Source organism: Pseudophryne corroboree, chromosome 3 (genome assembly GCF_028390025.1).
Source record: "Pseudophryne corroboree isolate aPseCor3 chromosome 3, aPseCor3.hap2, whole genome shotgun sequence".
In the NCBI taxonomy this organism is placed as follows: Eukaryota; Metazoa; Chordata; class Amphibia; order Anura; family Myobatrachidae; genus Pseudophryne; species Pseudophryne corroboree.
The window spans coordinates 718,035,564-718,056,668 of record NC_086446.1 but is presented as its reverse complement, the minus strand read 5'-3'; the positions used below and the strand labels follow the sequence as shown (position 1 = coordinate 718,056,668).

The following is a 21,105-nucleotide window of genomic DNA, read 5'->3' as shown; positions in this document are numbered from 1 at the left end:
GCTCCTTTCCCCTCTTTTATCCCTTGTGGGGCTGCTTGTGGCACAGAGGCTCTTTGGAGGTGCTTAAGAGTGTCCAGCCTCGCATGTGGGGGTGATCCGGGGTGTCGGGGAGCCCGTCGCGGCCGCGTTCCGATCCCGGAGCTCACGGCCGGGTCTTCCCCGAACTCGAGGTCCCGGCTTCTGGGCGCGTGTTAGGCCGCGGCGGCCGGAGGTAGCAGGGGGGCCGCAGGCCCGCTTCAGCTGCTGCACAGCTCCGCCGGAGGGGTCCGCAGGAGGGATGAGGCCACCACAAGCCGCTGCCAACGGTCCGGAGGGGAGGAGATGAGGGTCCCAAGTCCCGCGAGTAGCTCCGGAGCCCGGCCCCGCGAGGCGGCGAAATCGAGGCCCCGGTTTCACAGGAGGGGGAAGGCCACAATCCGCAAGGGCAGCCAAGGCCGCCCTCCGACTCCGCAGCACGCTTCCCCTGGTCGGGTTGATGTAGGCAGAGGCAGTGGGGTAAGTGCAGGGGGCACCAGGATACTAAATAGAGTTGTTTTTTTTATTTATGTTGGCCAGTTTGCAGGAGCTCCTAGGGAGTGCTTCCTCTCCCATTGCCAGCCAGGCCACGCCCCAGTGCGGGTGATTTTCAATTGGGAGAGTCGTCTTCTCGGGTCTCCTTTAACAGGAGCTCTAGCAGTGGCACAACTTCTCCCTTCTACGTCCAGGCCACGTCCCGGAGCTGGTGTATTTTATAAAGAAAAATGCTGGTCAGAGGCAGAACTGCAGTACTGGCTATTTGCCAGTATTCAAGATGGCGCCTCTAGCTTCCAGTTACAGGCCTCTTATAGCTCAGAGCCCAGGGTGTCCTGTGAACACTGGAGGTGCCTGCATGTGTGGCCCGAGGGTACTGGGGTCCCCCTCTCCTCCTCCTCCTTCGTCTGGACTCTCAGCAGTAAACTCGGCTGTCTTCTGGGGAGGCTCACAGGGATTCAGCCCAAGACTCCCAGATTCCAAGATGGCCGCCGGCCAGTGCACAAGTGAGGTAAGTGCACTTTAAATGTATATTCCGAGGTCTGGCTGTTGAAATATGTCGTCCTGCAGACGGCCGGGGGTCTGGGGCAGGCTGGGGATCGATGTGGGGAAAGTTAGGCGGGGTCCAGCGGTGCCACGGGTCCCGTTTCGTCCGCGAAGCGGGCCTGGAGCTCAAAATCGGGACGGAGTCAAACTCGAGGCCCCGGTCTCTGGAGCTCGAGTAGGCCGTGATCTCCAAAATGTTGCTGCGGCCTCCCGGCGGGTTCCCCTCATTCAGGGAGACGTCCACAGCCGTGGACAAGGTCAGAGAGGGTGGACCCGAGTGCTGGGGATAATTGTTATTGCGGGTTTACACCATAGAAATGCAGGAGCCCCTGCACAACACTTCCTCTCCTAGCAGCGTCCAAGCCACGCCCCCGGGCTTTGCAAATTTTTATAGACGATTTATCACTGGATTTTCATCTATAGTGGCGCCCTTGGTGGCACTCACTAAGAAAGGGGCGGATGTTGCTCGCTGGTCTTGTGAGGCCAAAGCGGCTTTTGCCCGTCTCAAAAGGGCATTTGTCTTGGCCAAGGTGCTGCGACACCCAGATCCAGAGCGTCCTTTTGTGGTGGAGGTGGATGCCTCTGAGATGGGTATTGGGGCAGTGCTCTCTCAGATAGGAGTGTCTGATAATCGCCTTCATCCCTGTGCTTACTTTTCCCGTAAATTTTCGCCTGCCGAGATGAATTATGACGTGGGTAACCGGGAATTGTTGGCTATTAAGGATGCACTCGAGGAGTGGAGACACTGGCTTGAGGGGGCTAAGTTTGTGGTCTCAATTCTCACCAACCATAAGAATTTGGCATATTTAGAGTCAGCGAAGCGTCTCAATGCCAGGCAGGCACGATGGGCTTTGTTTTTGCTCGCTTTAATTTTTTGATAACATATCGCCCTGGGTCAAAAAACATCAAGGCTGATGCGCTCTCGCTGAGTTTTGCTCCAATCCAGGAGACCACAGAGGAGCCATTGCCCATTGTGTCCCCATCATGTATTAAAGTGGGCATTACCCAGGACCTCTTGTCATTAGTCCTTAGAGCACAGGAGCAGGCTCCTCCAGACCTTCCGGTAGGTCTTTTGTTTGTGCCTCCCAGGTTAAGACAGCGAGTGTTCCTGGAATTCCATGCCAAGAAGTCGGCAGGTCACCCCGGGTATTGCCAGAACTCGGGAGTTGCTATCTAGGGCGGTGTGGTGGCCCTCGGTGGCTAAGGATGTGGATCAGTGGGTTCGGGCATGTGACATCTGTGCCCGAAATAAGACTCCTAGAGGGGTTCCTGTTGGCCCATTACATCCACTCTCTATTCCATCTAAGCCATGGACCCACATTTCAATGGATTTTGTGGTGGACTTGCCCAAATCCTCGGGGATGACAGCCATCTGGGTTGTCGTTGACAGGTTTTCGAAGATGGCGCACTTCGTTCCACTGGTTGGGCTGCCATCGGCCAGACGCCTGTCTGAATTATTTATGCTGCATGTTGTGCGTCTCCACGGGTTGCCACTTGATGTGGTCTCTGACCGCGGATCCCAGTTTGTGACCAAATTCTGGAGGGCATTTTATTCCGATCTCCAGATTTCTGTCAGCTTGTCGTCAGGCTACCATCCGCAGTCTAATGGGCAGACTGAAAGGGTGAACCAGTCCTTGGAGCAGTTCCTCAGGTGTTATGTCTCCAAGTGTCAGACTGACTGGGTTGCTCATCTGTCCATGGCGGAGTTTGCCTATAACAACGCAGCTCACTCTGCTACAGGGATCTCTCCCTTTCTTTGTGTGTATGGGCATCATCCTAAGGCCAACTCTTTTGACCCCCTGGACTCCACGCCTGGTGGTTCCTCTGTGGTTTCGGTCCTTAGGGGTATTTGGAGGAAAGTGAAGAAAGCCCTTGTGTCTGTGTCATTAGTGACCAAAAGGGTTTTTGATAAGCGGAAAAGACCCTGCAGCTTCAAATTAGGAGACTTCGTCTGGTTGTCTACCAAGAATTTGAAGTTGAGACAGCCATCTCATAAGTTAGGCCCCCGGTTCATCGGCCCTTATAAGATCACTAGGGTTATCAATCCGGTGGCATTTCAGTTAGATCTGCCCCGTTCTTTGGGTATCAATAAAACATTTAATTGTTCCCTTTTAAAACGGGCGATTAGTAATCCTTCTTCCAGTGGAAGACCTTCTCCTCTTCTGATACGTGGCCAGAGGGAGTTTGTTGTTGAAAGAATTCTTGACTCCAAGATGGTTCGGGGTCGGCTGTCATTTTTGGTGCACTGGAAGGGGTATGGCCCGGAGGAGCGGTCGTGGGTGCGCAGTTGTGATCTTCATGCCCCCAGACTGATACGCTCTTTCTTCTCGCAGTTCCCCGATAAACCCGGTGGTAGGGGTTCTTTGACCCCTCGTCAGAGGGGGGGTACTGTTAGGGTCTCCTGCCCTGTGCTGCCACGTCGTCATGGCAACCGGGAGACAATTGCTAGCGGAGTAACCTGAGCGCAGCTGATACTCCGGTTCGGGTCTTTTGCTGTGCAGTGGTTACAGACTTTGTGCACGGCAGGAGATCCGGTGCTGGTTTTTGTGCTCACAGTCTGTGAGGTCTGAGTGGGGCGTGGACAGCACCTGCTATATAAACCCTCTTCTCAGGTTAAGCAGATGCTGCTGAATCTTTGTTGGTTAGTCAGTTCCTGAAAGTTAGCCAGTACTGTGTAGCTTTGTATTTGTTTGTTGCTTACTGCAAATAGGCCTTGGGATTTGGTACTACACTCTGCCAATCCAGACCTAGCAGTAAGACTGGAGTAAGTCGTTTAACTTGCTGGGGTTCTTTTGCTACTCTGTGAACTTAGCAAGTTTGCGGCTGTATTCTCAGACTTGCCTGCCAAAATCCTTTCTCACTGTGCAAGGTGTTCAGGTGTCAGTTTAGTGGCAGTAAGCTGAACCAGTGCACTGCAAGTGAGGACTAGGATTGTGGAGACTCTCCTTGTGTCTATTATTCCATCTCTGACCAAGGAGTTTACTGCCACACCCGTTGGTAACCCTTTAGGGTTTTGCTGTTGCCCTTAGCAACGGCATTTCGGGTTCTCTACGTATTAAAGCACAACATCTCGCTTCTTTCCATCTGAGCATTCCTAATACTAGGGAGACACCCAGTTTCTTAGCCTCTGAGCTTCTCTGTTCACTTTGTGTTGATTTTGTTACCCTATCACCTTCTGTGTATGTAATGTCATATTCCCCAGTCTGTCTGTGAGTTCATTTGTTTTGCATCCCTCTCCGTTCAGACACCAGTACATTCCTGCAGGCACTGGTGTGCATAACACTGCCTGAGATAAACGAGAGCGACCTATCTGCATAGGTTCCTCCCTAGACGGAGATGGCTGACGAGGAATGGAAACAGTAGGAATCTTGGGAAATGTGGATCTTCCTCGTTCAACAGCCCTTTCACGTAACCATAAATCGACCTTAGTGCAGAGGGAAATGAGCTTGTTTAAAGTTAAAGGCAAGTCTCTAGCAGCGAGCTCATCTTTGATATGCTCGGATAGCCCTCCCCAGAAGGCTGCATAAAGAGCGTCATCATTCCAGGAGACTTCAGATGCCAAGGTCTGGAATTGCACCAAATACTGACCGACAGTTCGCGTCCCCTGACGCAGTCGAAGGATCTCTGAAGAGGCTGATGTCACTCGACCTGGCTCATCGAAAATTCGTCTGAACGTTGCCACGAAGTTAGCATAGGTTGACAACAGAGCATCAGACCTTTCCCATATAGGTGAGGCCCAGTCTAGAGCGGCACCACTGAGTAGAGAAATTAGGTATGCCACCTTAATGCGGTCAGTAGGGAAACTGCTGGGTTGCAATTCAAATTGGATCTCGCACTGGTTTAGGAAACCCCTGCAGGCTTTAGGGGATCCATCATATTTAGCAGGAGTCGGCAAGTGAAGATAGGGAGTAGGAACAGGTATGGTGGGTGGGGACACCACCGGAGGCGTTGGAGTCGGCACACTGGACGCCCCTGATCCACGGAGGGCCGCTTGAATTTCATCCAACCGGGAGGAGAGATCATGGAGACAGCGAACAACATGGCCTTGAACAGCCTCCTGACGTTCAAGGCGGGTTGCCAATTCTTGAATCAGCCTAAGCGATTGGGCCTGGTCTCCGGCTGGATCCATTTGGTCGTCAGTGCTTACTGTCACAACTGAGGGCTGGAGACCGTGACTGGGAGCCTCAGTTGTAGGGGTTGACGGGTACCTGAATGTTGGAGGAGCGATGGGACTCCTGGACATGCATAAAGACAGTAGCAAGGATGCCCGAAGGCGTGACCATGACAACTGGGAATATCTTTCAGTGATTTTATTAAATGAAAGTCATAAAACGTGCAAAAACAATAGAAAGTCACAAGTGGAAATTTAGGTGTGCAACTGGTTAATACCAGTAACCTGGAATGTAGAGAAAAGTTCTGTAAACTGTAAATGAAGCTAGGGTTCGCTGGAAAACTGTAGTTGTTGAAGAGTGGCTGCTGGAAAGCCAGAATACAGACACAGGTGAGTAAGGTGACGTTGTAGAGGGTTAATCACAGAGGTGTCGTGTTACACCACAGAGTGTAACACAGAGGAGTCAGGCTTGAATGCAGGAGAGTTCACTGGAGAATCTGTAGAAGACTGCACACAGGAACCACTGGAGACAAATGAAGCACTGACGATTTGCTGGGTGTGGATACAGGATATATATACCCACAGCCTAGCGGGGATTGGTGGGCAATTAGGCTCCAGCACTGTCTGTACAGCGGATAGGAGAAACAATGTCATGTGATTGGAGTCCAACATGGCTGCGCCCATGAACACACACAGAAGGGGATTAAAGTACTCTAGCCATGTAGCAATGGCGGCGGAGGCCGCAACAGCAGAACTTCACGCGCCCAGACGCGCACAGCGGCCACAGGGACAGGAATGACAGCGGAAACACATGGAGGACATGCATCCAGAAGGGAAAATGGTGTCTCAGTACCCGGATCGTGACAGTACCCCCCCTTTTAGGAGTGGCCCCAGGACACTTCTTAAGTTTACCTGGCCATCTGGAATGGAACTTCTGGATGAAGACTTGTGCCAACTTGGAAGTGGAGAATCCATGACAGAATCCATCGAGGGATGAGCCCACGGACGATGAGGATCAGACAAGGAAACCAGTTGTCTAGTGGGAGACTGGCGGGATACTTTGTGCTGGGCACATTTTGGGCAGGAGGCCACAAATTCAGTAATGTCCTTCTTTAGGGTCGGCCACCAATTTGACTTGGAGACGAATTTTAAGGTCTTGCGTATGCCCGTGTGTCCGGCAAAGCGAGAGGAATGTGCCCGATGCAAGAGCTTCCTCCTGAAAGCCGGCTTCACGAAATTTTTCCCTGGCGGGGGCATAGAGTCCATCCTCACTGCGGAGAACGCCACTGGATCAACAATACAATGCTTGACAGTAGACTCAGACTCATTTTCTTGCTCCCGAGAGCGGGAAAGGGCATCAGCCTTGTGATTCGGTGACCCTGGACAAAACTGTAGTTTGGAGTCTTGGCACGGAGGAGACGGGACATCAGAAGACTTGTAGGAGGATATGCAAACTGGAATCTCTTTTTGGAGACAAGTCTCTGAGCAGGAAGGACCCCATGCCAGGATACGGGTCGACTTCCAATCAACTTGAGGATTATGCAGACGTAGCCATGGGAGGCCTAGGACCACAGGATGGGTGGCCCTGGGGATAACCTGGAAAGAAATCAACTCTGTATGCTGATCCCCTACCTTCAGACGGATAGGTAGGGTCTTGGAGGTAATCACCGCATCAGGAATCCTACTGCCGTCCACGGCAGTTAGAGATATCGGTGATGACAGTCTCTCAGTGGGTAGAGACCACTGCTTAACGAACCTCTCTGTAATAAAGTTTCCGGCTGCTCCAGAATTCAATAAGGCAGTGAGATTCTTAGTACGCTGAGCCACCTGCAGAGAAACGGAGAGATTGCAGTTACTTGGAAATGGAGAGAAATTCGTCACTCCTAGCTGGTCTTCTCCTTGGTGGGCTAGGACTTGAGGTTGTCCCGGACGCTTGGGACAGGACTTGATAACGTGAGAAGATTCGGCACAGTACAAACAGAGACGCTCAGCAAGACGTCTACTACGCTCTGCCTGAGATAAACGAGAGCGACCTATCTGCATAGGTTCCTCCCTAGACGGAGATGGCTGACGAGGAATGGAAACAGTAGGAATCTTGGGAAATGTGGATCTTCCTCGTTCAACAGCCCTTTCACGGAACCATAAATCGACCTTAGTGCAGAGGGAAATGAGCTTGTTTAAAGTTAAAGGCAAGTCTCTAGCAGCGAGCTCATCTTTGATACGCTCGGATAGCCCTCCTCAGAAGGCTGCATAAAGAGCGTCATCATTCCAGGAGACTTCAGATGCCAAGGTCTGGAATTGCACCAAATACTGACCGACAGTTCGCGTCCCCTGACGCAGTCGAAGGATCTCTGAAGAGGCTGATGTCACTCGACCTGGCTCATCGAAAATTCGTCTGAACGTTGCCACGAAGTTAGCATAGGTTGACAACAGAGCATCAGACCTTTCCCATATAGGTGAGGCCCAGTCTAGAGCGGCACCACTGAGTAGAGAAATTAGGTATGCCACCTTAATGCGGTCAGTAGGGAAACTGCTGGGTTGCAATTCAAATTGGATCTCGCACTGGTTTAGGAAACCCCTGCAGGCTTTAGGGGATCCATCATATTTAGTAGGAGTCGGCAAGTGAAGATAGGGAGCAGGAACAGGTATGGTGGGTGGGGACACCACCGGAGGCGCTGGAGTCGGCACACTGGACGCCCCTGATCCACGGAGGGCCGCTTGAATTTCATCCAGCCGGGAGGAGTAATCCTGGAGACAGCGAACAACATGGCCTTGAGCAGCCTCCTGACGTTCAAGGCGGGTTGCCAATTCTTGAATCAGCCTAAGCGCTTGGGCCTGGTCTCCGGCTGGATCCATTTGGTCGTCAGTGCTTACTGTCACAACTGAGGGCTGGAGACCGTGACTGGGAGCCTCAGTTGTAGGGGTTGACGGGTACCTGAATGTTGGAGGAGCGATGGGACTCCTGGACATGCGTAAAGACAGTAGCAAGGATGCCCGAAGGCGTGACCACGACAACTGGGAATATCTTTCAGTGATTTTATTAAATGAAAGTCATAAAACGTGCAAAAACAATAGAAAGTCACAAGTGGAAATTTAGGTGTGCAACTGGTTAATACCAGTAACCTGGAATGTAGAGAAAAGTTCTGTAAACTGTAAATGAAGCTAGGGTTCGCTGGAAAACTGTAGTTGTTGAAGAGTGGCTGCTGGAAAGCCGGAATACAGACACAGGTGAGTAAGGTGATGTTGTAGAGGGTTAATCACAGAGGTGTCGTGTTACACCACAGAGTGTAACACAGAGGAGTCAGGCTTGAATGCAGGATAGTTCACTGGAGAATCTGTAGAAGACTGCACACAGGAACCACTGGAGACAAATGAAGCACTGACGATTTGCTGGGTGTGGATACAGGATATATATACCCACAGCCTAGCGGGGATTGGTGGGCAATTAGGCTCCAGCACTGTCTGTACAGCGGATAGGAGAAACAATGTCATGTGATTGGAGTCCAACATGGCTGCGCCCATGAACACACACAGAAGGGGATTAAAGTACTCTAGCCATGTAGCAATGGCGGCTGAGGCCGCAACAGCAGAACTTCACGCGCCCAGACGTGCACAGCGGCCACAGGGACAGGAATGACAGCGGAAACACATGGAGGACATGCATCCAGAAGGGAAAATGGTGTCTCAGTACCCGGATCGTGACAGGGGCAGTTACACAGGGAAGAAATTTCCAAGGTCTGTGGTCAAGTCAACTGACTTGCCTTCACATCAATATCCTGGAACTAAGGGCCATATACAACGCCCTAAGTCAAGCGGAGATCCTGCTTCGCGACCAACCGGTTCTGATCCAGTCAGACCGCAGGGGTTCATGTAAACCGCCAAGGCGGCACAAGGAGCAGGGTGGCGAGGGTAGAAGCCACCAGAATTCTTCGCTGGGCGGAGAATCAAGTAAGCGCACTGTCAGCAGTGTTCGTTCCGGGAGTGGACATCTGGGAAGCAGACTTCCTCAGCAGGCACGACCTCCACCCGGGAAAGTGGGGACTTCATCAGGAAGTCTTCACGCAGTTTGCAAATTGATGGGAACTGCCTAAGGTGGACTAGATGGCGTCCCACCTCAATAAAAAGCTAAAAAAGGTTTTACGCCGGGTCAAGGGACCCTCAGGTGATAGCTGTGGTCGGACTAGTAACACCGTGGGTGTTCCAGTCGGTCTCTGTATTCCCTCCTCTTCCTCTCATACCCAAGGGCTGAAAATTGTAATAAAAGGAGGAGTGAAAACAATATTCTTTGCTCCGAATTGGCCAAGAAGGACTCGGTACCCGGAGCTGCAGGAAATGCTCTCAGAGGACTCAGGGCTTCTGCTTCTCAGACAGGACATGTTGCAACAGGGGCCCTGTCTGTTCCAAAATTTACCGCGGCTGCATTTGACGGCATGGCGGTTGAACGCCGGATCCCAGCGGAAAAGGGCATTCCGGATGCAGTTATTCCTACGCTGATAAAGACTAGGAAAGACGTGACAGCAAGACTTTTTCACTGTATATGGCGAAAATAGGTTGCTTGGTGTGAGGCCGGGAAGGCCCTACAGAGGAATTCCAGCGGGGTCGATTCCTGCACTTCCTACAGTCAGGAGTGACTATGGGCCTAAAATTAGGATCCATAAAGGTCAAGATTTCGGCCCTATACATTTTCTCTAAAGATGAACTGGCTTCACTGCCTGAAGTTCAGACGTTGTTCCGGGGGTGCTGCATATTCAGCCTCCTTTTGTGCCACCGGTGGCACCTTGGGATCTTAACGTTGTGTTGGATTTCCTGAAATCCCGCTGGTTTGAGCCACTTAAGACCATGGAGCTAAAATATCTCACGTGGAAAGTGGTCATGCTATTGGCCTTAGCTTCGGCTAGGCGTGTGTCAGTATTGGCGGTTTTGTCATGTAAAAACCCTTATCTGATCTTCCATATGGACAGGGCAGAATTGAGGACTCGTCCCCAATTTCTTCCTAGGGTGGTATCATCGTTTCATTTGAACCAGCCTATTGTGGTGCCTGCGGCTACTAGGGACTTGGAGGATTCCAAGTTGCTGGATGTAGTCCGGGCTTTGAAAATTTATGTTTCCAGAAAGGCGGGAGTCAGAAAGTCTGACTCGCTGTTTATTCTCTATGCAGCCAACAAGGTTCGCGCTCCTGCTTCGAAGCAGACTATTGTTCGCTGGATCTATAGCACGATTCAGCTGGTTCACTCTGCGGCTGGATTGCCGCATCCAAAATGGTGAAAGCCCATTCCACAAGGAAGGTGGGCTCTTCTTGGGCGGCTGCCCGAGGGGTCTCGGCTTTACAGCTTTGCCGAGCTGCTACTTGGTCGGGGTCAAACAAGTTTGCTAAGTTCTACAAGTTTGATACCCTGGCTGAGGAGGACCTTGAGTTTGCTCATGCGGTGCTGCAGAGTCATCCGCACTCTCCCGCCCGTTTGGGAGCTTTGGTATAATCCCCATGGTCCTTACGGAGTTCCCAGCATCCACTAGGACGTCAGAGAAAATAAGAATTTACTCACCGGTAATTCTATTTCTCGTAGTCCGTAGTGGATGCTGGGCGCCCGTCCCAAGTGCGGACTTTCTGCAATGCATGTATATAGTTATTGCTTAACTAAAGGGTTATTGTTATGAGCCATCTGTTACTGAGGCTCAGTTGTTGTTCATACTGTTAACTGGGTATGGTTATCACAAGTTGTACGGTGTGATTGGTGTGGCTGGTATGAGTCTTACCCTGGATTCCAAATCCTTTCCTTGTTGTGTCAGCTCTTCCGGGCACAGTTTCCTTAACTGAGGTCTGGAGGAGGGGCATAGAGGGAGGAGCCAGTGCACACCAGATAGTACCTAATCTTTCTTTTAGAGTGCCCAGTCTCCTGCGGAGCCCGTCTATTCCCCATGGTCCTTACGGAGTTCCCAGCATCCACTACGCACTACGAGAAATAGAATTACCGGTGAGTAAATTCTTATTATTACTATACCTGTGGGGATCAAGTGTTTCAGGGTTTTTTCTGATAATATAGGTTTGTTTCACAAGATATGCTACTGGAGTATTTGTTTCTTGTGAATTATAGTCACCATATGTTCTATTCCTATTGAACTCTCGGTCTGTGCCAGCTTCGGCTGTTTCTCTGAGAGTTCTTATTAGGTATAGTGCTGCTACAAATTAATAAATATCTTTTTGTATCGGGTTGCCCATTACTGTGCGCATTGTTATGTCTGCTTCACGTGGCAACGACGTTGGGGCCTCTCCCACACTGCGTGGTAGTGAGGCCACTGACGGCATGGAGGATAATTTAGCAGCTGAGAGTTCAGGTTCAGGGGCTTCCCTGCCCCCCAGTGGGTCGGTAGCACTTGGGGCAACACAAGATCCACCTTGGGCTACATTTTCCACATTATTAAACATGCTTGTAACTAAATTAACGCCCCCTGTGGGACAACCTGTGCAGCTATCACAGATTATGGTCCCCGCTGTGAACCCGCCATGGGCGAATCAGCTTTCCACTCCGTTACAGCATTTGAACCGATCCATGTCCAAATCTAAGGGTCACTCTCGCCCGCATAAGACTAAGTCATCTTCTAAAAGGGCCATTACTTCCTCCCGATCCGCGGCCTTAACTGACACGTCCTCTGAGGAGGACGGTGCTTATACTGACCCCTCGGACACTGACGCTGATGTTTCAGACGGGGAGGGGAAATCGACCGTGGATGTCTTGGATTTGATTGAAGCAATACAGCTCATTCTTCAGGTGGCTGATGATTCTGAGCCTGAAATGTCTCCAAGAAACCTGATAGGTTTAAGCGTAAGTAGGTGGTTAAGCAGGTTCTACCCTACTCTAAACACCTGATCGACATACATCAGGAATCCTGGGAAAATCCGGGGACAAAGTTTACACCGAATAAGAGACTGTTGGCTCGCTATCCTCTCTCTGCGGAGGTGTGTAAAAATTGGGAAACCCCTCTGCCTGTAGATTCTCATGTGGTGCGTATGGTTGTTTCCTCTGCCCTGCCAGTAACTACCGTCACCTCTCTGAAGGAACCGACGGATCGTCGGGTGGAGGGCTGTTTAAAAGCGATTTATACCCTGTCTGGGGCTGTTCAAAGGCCAACTATTGCAGCGACTTGGACTGCTGAAGCTGTTGAGGCGTGGGCTCAGGAACTCGAGGAGGAACTGCCTTCTGATGTTTCTGAGCATGCTCGACAATGTCTCTCGTATATTGCCACGGCTTCTCTGTACCTTAAGGAGGCGGCCTCCAATGCCGGGGTGCTCGCTGCCAAAGCTACTACTGCATCCATTTTGGCCAAATGTATCCTTTAGGTTGAAATCCTGTTCGGTGGATTTGGATTCCAGAAAAACCCTGGAGGTACTTCCTTTCAAGGGAGACATTCTCTTTGGAGAAGACCTCAATAAGATTGTGGCTGACCTGGCAACTGCTAAAACAGCCTGCCTACCTAGTACGGCTCCTTCCGCACAGAAGGCTAAAAGTACTTTCCCTCGGCCCTTTCGTACTCCAGGTAAAGCAAAAGGTCAGGCGTACCCAAAGCAAACCCGTACTTCCAGGCCTGACAAGCCCAGACCGAAGCGTGCTTGGGCCGCCCGTCAGCCAGCTTCAAAAACTGATAAGCCGGCCGCATGACGGGGCTGGCCTCCCTCTGGGGGATCCCAGGGTGGGGGGCCGACTTCTAGGGTTTACCCAGGAATGGTTGAAGACCACTTCAGATACATGGGTGAGGGAAGTCGTTGCTCGAGGTTACACCATACCCTTCAAGAATCGCCCCCTCATCGATTTTGCCTAACAGATGTGCCTCTGGATCCGGCAAAAGCAAACATGTTGCACTCGGTGGTACATTCCCTCCTGTCCACAGGAGTGGTGGTACAGGTGCCTCTGACTCAGAGGGGCGTGGGGTTCTATTAACCGCTGTTTCTAGTTCCGAAACCGAACTGGTCCTCGCGGCCCATTCTCAATCTGAAGTCCTTGAACAAGCATGTGCGACTTTCCAAGTTCCGTATGGAACGCTGCGCTCTATTGTTCTGGCCATGGAGCCTGGGGACTATATGGTCTCCCTGGACATACAGGATGCCTACCTACGTATTCCTATTGTGGTATCTCATCAGCAGTACTTGCGGTTTGCAGTGGGCAACCTTCACTACCAATTTCGGGCGTTACCTTTTGGTTTGACTACGGCTCCGCGAGTCTTCACCAAGGTTATGGTGGTCATGACGGCCACACTACGCCGTCGAGGGGTCAGGATACCACCATACCTAGACGATTTGTTGATCCTGGCGCATTCCCCAGATCTTCTCCTGTGTCATCTTGATTTGACGATCCAGTGCATGAAAGCCCACGGATGGCTGATCAACTGGAAGAAATCCTCCCTGGTTCCGGCTCGGAGCATGGTACACCTGGGAGCGTTATTGGACACCCACAACCAGCGGTTGTTCCGGTCTCAGGAGAAAGTCCTGAAGCTTCAGGTCAAGATCCGATGCTTCCTCTCCCGCCCACAGGTGTCGATTCATTCGGCGATGCAAGTGCTAGGTCTCATGGTGTCGGCTTTCGATATGGTGGAGTATGCTCAATTCCATTCTCACCCTCTGCAGAAGTTGATTCTGTCCAAGTGGGATGGCCTGCCTCACCGAATCAGATCTCCCTATCTCCGGAGGTCCATCTGTCACTGAGCTGGTGGCTTCAGGACCAACGATTGAGCAGGGGTCGTCCCTTCTGGATATCCAACTGGGTCCTGCTGACGACGGATGCCAGTCTGAGTGGTTGGGTGCAGTGTTGGAACAACACTCTCTCCAGGGTCGGTGGACCGAGGAGGGGTTTCTACTCCCTATAAACATTCTGGACAATGGCCCAGCATCTGATACAGAACAGACCTGTTCAAGTACAATCGGACAACATCAATCATCAGGGCGGCACGAAGCCGCATGGCAATAAGGGAAGTATCAAGGATTCTTCAGTGGGCAGAACGCCATCTGCCGGCCATATCAGCAGTGTTCATTCCGGGCGTTCTGAACTGGGAGGTGGACTATCTCAATCATCAGGACGTGCATGCCGGAGAATGGAGCCTTCATCCAGAGGTGTTTCAACTTCTCGTGGACAAGTGGGGCCTCCCAGATGTGGACCTGATGGCGTCTCGACACAATCACAAGGTTCCGGTCTTCGGAGCAAGGACAAGGGATCCTCAAGCAGCGTTCGTGGAATGCTCTGTCTATCCCGTGGAAATTTTGGCTGCCGTATGTGTTCCCTCCGGTGTCACTACTGCCCAGAGTAATACGGAAGTTCAAGCAAGAAGGAGGAAACCTACTTCTAGTCGCTCCAGCGTGGCCCAGGCGGCACTGGTTCTCCGATCTACAGGGCCTCTCATTGGATCGTTCCCTTTTACTTCCACAACGACCAGACCTCCTCATTCAGGGCCCTTGTGTTTACCATGATTTGGCCCGTCTGGCTTTGACGGCATGGCTCTTGAATCTTCCGTCCTGAGGGCCAAGGGTTTTTCTGAGGCGGTCGTTCAGACTATGTTGAAGGCCCGTAAGCCGGCTTCTGCTCAGATATACCATAGGGTCTGGAATGCTTACCAGCGTCTCACAATCATGACATTTTCAAGTTTAGTATGGCCAAATTATTGGCTTTTCTACAACAAGGCCTGGATTTAGGCCTGCGTCTGGCCTCCCTCAAGGTTCACATCTCTGCCTTGTCGGTTTGGTTTCAGAGATGTCCATACTTTCACATAGGGTGTGCTGAGGATTCAGCCTCCTTATGTGCCACCTGTGGCCCCTTGGGATCTGTTGGTGGTTTTGGAGGCCTTACAAGAGTCTCTGTTTGAGCCTCTTACCTCTGCTGACCTTAAGTGGCTTTCCCTTAAGGTATTGTTTTTGCTGGCTATTGCTTCAGCTAGGAGGGTCTCTGACTTGGGTGCCTTATCCTATAAGTCCCCCTATTTGATTTTTCACCGTGACCGGGCGGTTCTTCGGACACGCCTGGGTTATTTACCCAAGCTGGTGTCTTCTTTCCACCTTAACCAGGAGATTGTGGTTCCAGCCTTTAATTCTCCTGAGTTGTCTGCGAAAGAGCGGTCTTTGGATGTGGTACGGGCTCTCCGTATCTATGTGAAGAGAACTCCCTCCATTCGGAAGTCTGATTCTCTTTTTGTGCTGTTTGGTTTTCAAAAACGTGGCTGGCCTGCTTCTAAGCAGACATTGGCCAGATGGATTGGAATGGTGATTGCACATGCTTATGTACAGGCTGGTCGTCCGGTTCCTGCTACCATAAAAGCCCATTCTACTCTTCTTGGGCGGCCCACTGTGGTGCGACCCTTGAATAATTGTGCAAGGCGGCTACATGGGTCCTCGAGGAACACGTTTATTAGGTTCTATGCCTTTGATATTGCCGCTTCCTAGGACGCTTCCTTTGGACGCCGGGTTCTTGTGCCCGCTACAATGCGTCCCCTCCCATAAGGAACTGCTTTAGGACATCCCCGATGTTATTCCTTGTGGAGCCCAGTGTACCCCGCAGCAGAAAACGAGATTTATGGTAAGAACTTACTGTTGATAAATCTCTTTCTGCGAGGAACACTGGGCTCCACAAGGCGCCCACCCTGACGCACTTAGCTTTTTTGGGTTGGTATTGGCATAGCCACTGACACCCTCTCCTGCGGTGAGTGTGTGGTGTATGTGGCTACGAGCGGTTGTCGTCTCTGGTACCTGCTACTGCATTGGGCTGGTTAACTAAACTGAGCTCACTGGCATGGAGGCGGGGTTATAGAGGAGGCGGCGCTGTGCATCTTGGTAACAGTGAAAGCTTTAGAATGTTGGTGCCTCGGATCAAGAACTTACTCTACACCCCGATGTTATTCCTTGTGGAGCCCAGTGTACCTCGCAGAAAGAGATTTAACAACGGTAAGTTCTTACCATAAATCTCGTTTTATTTTTTTGCAAGGAGCCGGGACACATACCTTAGTCCCGCCCCCAACACCCACAATGCCCTACCCCCAGGCTTTGATTGACTCGTGGTTCATTCCCTGTAATAATAGGGATGACCATCGATGAGTGAAACCATCGATGGTCACTTATAGCATATTTGGTGATCATCGATGGTCACTCACAGTTTCGCCTGGTCACTCACAGTTTCGCCATCAACACACCGATGGCGATCCCTACCTCAAGGGGATTGGAGGGTGGGCATCTTCGTTTTTAAACAGCTCATAATATGCGACCTCTGGATACAACAGTTGCAAGGTAGTTTGAAGCCATTTATCAGCCGATATCATGTGAGCGGCCCAATAATTGCATAGGTGTGTTTCCAGCTTAAGAGATTTTTTTGTTGTTGTCGTTGAAATCTGCCCAGATATTTAAATGAACTATGGCTTCAACAAATTGGACACCATTATTAGACTTATTTCTGGGCTATAATGTATGGTCCTTACTTATGTTTTGATGCTAGTATTTTTCTGTCATATTAGCAAAATTAAAATGCATTAAATATAAGTTACATATGTTACCTGTGCCCCTCAGTAGTTTATTCTTAACTACATTTATTGGATTTGAGGGAGTTTAGTAATTATTTTGTACAGTTGTATAAATTTACAGGGAGTTTTAATAATGTAAAGGGTCAATATTTAATGTTGGTTAATATTACTGTGGATTGTTTACATTACTATATTATCTTTTCTCATACGTCCTAGAGGATGCTGGGGTCACTTCAAGAACCATGGGGTATAGACGGGATCCGCAGGAGACATGGGCAATTTAAGACTTTCAAAGGGGTGTGAACTGGCTCCTCCCTCTATGCCCCTCCTCCAGACTCCAGCTTAGAATCTGTGCCCAGGCAGACTGGATGCACTCTGAGGAGCTCTACTGAGTTTCCCTGAAAAGACTTTATGTTAGGTTTTGTTATGTTCAGGGAGAACTGCTGGCAACAGTCTCCCTGCTTCGTGGGACTTAGGGGAGAGAAGTCAGACCTACTTCTGTGAGTTTAAAGGCTCTGCTTCTTTGGCTACAGGACACCATTAGCTCCTGAAGGTCTGATCGCTAGTTACGCCTAGATGCTCGTTCCCAGAGCCCGCCGTCACCCCCCTTGCAGAGCCAGAAGTCAGAAGACAGGTGTGTAGAAGAAGATCAGAAGACTTCAGTGACGGCTTTGAGGTACCGCGCAGCGTTCGCACGCTGCACGCCATGCTCCCACTACACAGCGGCACTACAGGGTGCAGGGTGCGGGGGGGGCGCCCTGGGCAGCATATCTAGCCTCAATAACTACCTGGCAAGAGCGGACTAAGTGCCAGGGCACTGTCCGGACCCCCGACAGTATAATTTTTTTTTTTAAAAAGAGCGGGTCTGAAGCGCGCCATTACGGGGGCGGAGCTTAGCCCTCACAGCACACAGCCTGGCGCCATTTTCTCTACACAAGGCTGCAGAGACGCTGATCTTTCCTCACACTGCTGTACAAGTAACAGGGTGCAAAACGGGGGGGGGGGGGGGGGGGCGCACAGTGATTTTGGTGCATTATATGTAAATTATAAAAGCACTGCAGGTCTGGGGCATTTTCTATGGTGTTTCAGACCGGGATTGGGCGCTGGGGTGTGAGCTGGCAATAAATCCCTCTGTGTCTCTCTGACAGGCTTTACTGTGGGTCTGTCCCCTATAGGCCCAGTGTGTCTGCGTGTGTTGGGTGCACGTGTGTCGACATGTCTGAGGCGGAGTGTTCTTCCCAGGAGGAGACTGTTAGGGACACAAACGGCTGTGGGAGTGAGCCTGTCGGCACCGCCGACACCTGATTGGGTGAATGTCTTGAGTGCTTTGAATGCTAATGTGGCTCTGATAAATAAGAGATTGGATAAATCTGAGTCTCAGAACCAGGCATGGAAGAAATCCGTAGAGGATGTGTTGTTACAAGTCCAGACCCCCTCGGGGTCACAAAAACGTTCATTTGCCCAGCTGGCTGACACGGATACCGACACGGACACTGATTCAAGTGTCGACTACAGTGATGCCAGATTAGATCCAAAACTGGCAAAGAGCATTCAGTACATGACTGTGGCAATAAAAGACGTATTACATATCACTGAGGACCTTGCTGTTCCTGATACTAGGGTCTGTATGTATAAAGGAAAGAAACCTGAGGTAACGTTTCCTCCCTCTCATGAACTGAACATGCTTTGTGAAAAGGTTTGGGAAAATCCTGACCAAAAAGTTTCAGATTCCCAAAAGGATTCCAGTGGCGTATCTGTTTCCCTCTGGGGATAGGGAAAAATGTGAGTCACCCCCCATTGTGGACAAAGCTCTATCTCGGCTGTCCAAAAAGATGGCTCTTCCGTCCCCTGACACGGCAGCCCTAAGGGATCGTAGGCATGAAAATACATTGAAATCCATTTATGTCACCACGGGTACGCTACTCAGACCAGCCATTGCATCTGCGTGGGTGAGTAGCGCTATTGAAAATGGGCAGATAACTTGTCATCTGAAATAGATACCCTGGATAGGGATAGCGTTCTTTTGACACTAGGTTATATCAGGGATGCTGCAGTCTACCTAAAGGAAGCTGCGAGGGATATTGGCCTCTTTAGATCAAGGGCCAATGCCATGGCAGTCTCAGCTAGGAGAGCATTGTGGATTCATCAATGGAATGCTGATGCTGACTCTAAGAAAGCTATGGAGTCTCTACCGTATAAAGGTGGTGTATTGTTTGGTGACGGCCTCGCTGATTTGGTATCTACAGCTACCGCGGGTAAGTCATCATTTTTACCTTATGTGCCTGCACTACAAAAGAAAGCACACCACTATCAGATGCAGTCCTTTCGGCCCAATAAATCCAGAAAAGGCAGAGGGTCTTCCTTCCTTGCTACTAGAGGAAAGGGAAAAGGTAGACGATCACCGTCCGTGGCCGGTTCCCAGGAGCAGAAGTCCTCCCCGGCTTCTGCCAAATCCACCGCATGACGCTGGGGCTCCTCTGCGGGTGTCCGCACCAGTGGGGGCACGTCTCAGGCTCTTCAGTCAGTTCTGGGATTGTTCGGCCCTAGACCCATGGGTTTTAGAAATAGTGTCCCGGGGTACAAACTGTAGTTTCAAGACGTTCCCCCTCACTGATTTTTCAAATCGGCCTTACCAGCTTCTCTTCCGGACAGGGAGGTGGTATGCGCCGCAATACAAAAATTGTGTCACAATCAAGTCATTGTCAGGGTTCCCCCGTCGCAACAGGGAGAAGGCTTTTACTCGAGCCTGTTCGTAGTCCTGAAGCCAGACAGCTCAGTCAGACCAATCCTGAACCTCTAATCCCTAAATTTCTACCTTAAAAAATTCAAATTCAAGATGGAATCTCTCCGGGCAGTGATCTCCAGTCTGGAGGAGGGGGATTTTATGGTGTCGGTAGACATAAAGGATGCCTACTTACATGTTCCCATTTATCCTCCGCATCAGGCTTACCTGAGGTTTGCAGTTCAGGATTGTCATTACCAATTTCAGACGTTGCTGTTTGGTCTGTCCACGGCTCCGAGGATTTTCACCAAAGTAATGGCCTAAATGATGGCTCTCCTGCGCAAGCAAGGAGTCACAATAATTCCGTACTTGGACGATCTCCTGATAAAGGCGAGATCCAAGGACCAATTACTGCAGAACATTACGCTCTCCCTGACAATTCTGCAGCAACATGGTTGGCTCCTAAACTTGCCAAAATCACAGTTCCGACGAGACTGCTGTCGTTTTTGGGAATGATTCTGGACACAGAATTACAGAGAGTTTTCTCTAACGTCCTAGTGGATGCTGGGGACTCCGTAAGGACCATGGGGAATAGCGGGCTCCGCAGGAGACTGGGCACTCTAAAGAAAGATTTAGTACTATTTGGTGTGCACTGGCACCTCCCTCTCTGCCCCTCCTCCAGACCTTAGTTAGAATCTGTGCCCGGCCGAGCTGGGTGCTCCTAGTGGGCTCTCCTGAGCTTGCTAGAAAAGAAAGTATTTAGTTAGGTTTTTTATTTTCAGAGAGCTTCTGCTGGCAACAGACTCTCTGCTACAAGGGACTGAGGGGAGAGAAGCAAACCTACTCACGGCAGCTAGGTAGCGCTTCTTAGGCCACTGGACACCATTAGCTCCAGAGGGATCGAACACAGGCACCTAACCTTGTTCGTCCGTTCCCGGAGCCGCGCTGCCGTCCCCCTCGCAGAGCCAGAAGAACAGAAGCAGCAGAAGCAAGAAGACATCGAAATCGGCGGCTGAAGACTCCTGTCTTCACTTAAGGTAGCGCACAGCACTGCAGCTGTGCGCCATTGCTCCCACAGCACACCGCACACTCCGGTCACTGTAGGGTGCAGGGCGCAGGGGGGGGCGCCCTGGGCAGCAATTAAGTACCTTTTTGGCAAAAAGAGGCATATATACAGTCTGGGACTGTATATATGCCCGAGCCCCCGCCATTTTTTACACATTAAAGCGGGACAGAAGCCCGCCGCTGAGGGGGCGGGGCCTTCTTCCTCAGCACACCAGCGCCATTTTCTCTTCACAGCTCCGCTGGAAGGACGCTCCCCAGGCTCTCCCCTGCAGTATACAGGTGCATTAAAGGGTAAAAAAGAGAGGGGGGGCACATAAATTTAGGCACAGTATATATATATTACCAGCAGCTACAGGGTAAATACTAAGGTACAGTGTAATCCCTGGGTTATATAGCGCTGGGGTGTGTGCTGGCATGCGAGGATCTTTCAGTGGGATCTGCTGGACAAGTGGTCCGGATCGCATCTTCAGATGCATCGGATGATCACCCTGTCACCCAGGGCCAGGGTGTCTCTTCTGTGGTGGCTACAAGGTGCTCACCTCCTCGAGGGCCGCAGATTCGGCATACAGGACTGGGTCCTGGTGACCACGGATGCAAGCATCCGAGGGTGGGGGGCAGTCACTCAAGGAAGAAACTTCCAAGGGTTGTGGTCAAGTCAGGAGAC

General features: G+C 50.9%; 1 protein-coding gene across 2 annotated transcripts in view; it reads left to right on the top strand.

Annotated features, from left to right (window-relative positions):
* Window positions 1-790: 790 nt before the first annotated feature.
* The window catches only part of INPP5A (inositol polyphosphate-5-phosphatase A), a 911,370-nt gene continuing 891,055 nt past the window's right edge, over window positions 791-21,105 (top strand). For both annotated transcript variants that reach the window (XM_063962166.1, XM_063962167.1), the window contains exon 1: window positions 791-1,021. In XM_063962166.1, the coding sequence (XP_063818236.1) occupies window positions 791-1,021 (231 nt within the window). The remainder of the gene's footprint in view (window positions 1,022-21,105) is intronic.